At 38.1% G+C, this 614-nt stretch overlaps 1 protein-coding gene across 1 annotated transcript in view; it reads right to left on the reverse strand.

The window, feature by feature from the left end:
- CBG02180 overlaps positions 1–614 on the reverse strand; it is a gene marked incomplete at both ends in the record, with an annotated part of 6,615 nt that extends 6,001 nt beyond the window's left edge. The window contains 2 exons of the mRNA XM_045239101.1: positions 374–375; positions 492–614. Of these exons, the coding sequence (XP_045092047.1) occupies positions 374–375; positions 492–614 (125 nt within the window). The remainder of the gene's footprint in view (positions 1–373; positions 376–491) is intronic.

Genomic DNA, 614 nt, shown 5'->3' on the forward strand with positions numbered 1-614 from the left:
CCACAATTTTTAGACCGCTACTACAAAAAATAAATTTTTTATGTCAGAAAAAGTCTTTTTTTTGAAAAACGAGCGTTTCATAAGTATAGGTTCACCCCCGGAAAATTTAACATTAACAAAGTTTTATTCAATTCAATACTTTGTGGGCTTTCCACCAGTGGAAATAATAGAAAACAAGCGGTTTGGCATGGAATTTAACAACTTCTGGAGGTAAGGCTTCTTCAGGTTCTTCCATGCGTCCACGAGGGCAGTTTGGAGCTCAGAAACGGTCTGGTATTGCTTTCCCTGACCATATACGACGCGCACGAGTTCAGCCCAAACATTCTCCATGCTGAAAACTATATTCTGGTAACGAATTAAGAAAAAACAGTACCTCTTTCTATACAAGCTAGATAAATGATGGATGTTGCAAATGGAGATAAACATGAACTGATAAAGATGATCTAAAAATATACAAAACATTTGCTGAAGAAAGGGTTATAGAAACTTACATTTATACTGAGTCGACCCGAAGAAAGAATAATAAAGCGTCCGTTTGCTAGATGGACATGGAAGGCAACTGACGAGAGCAATGCTGAGCTGGTTGGGATTAACTGAGTGTCTGGGCACTTCAT

The sequence above is a fragment of the Caenorhabditis briggsae genome (assembly GCF_000004555.2).
Source record: "Caenorhabditis briggsae complete genome, chrX, whole genome shotgun sequence".
NCBI classification, from domain to species: Eukaryota; Metazoa; Nematoda; class Chromadorea; order Rhabditida; family Rhabditidae; genus Caenorhabditis; species Caenorhabditis briggsae.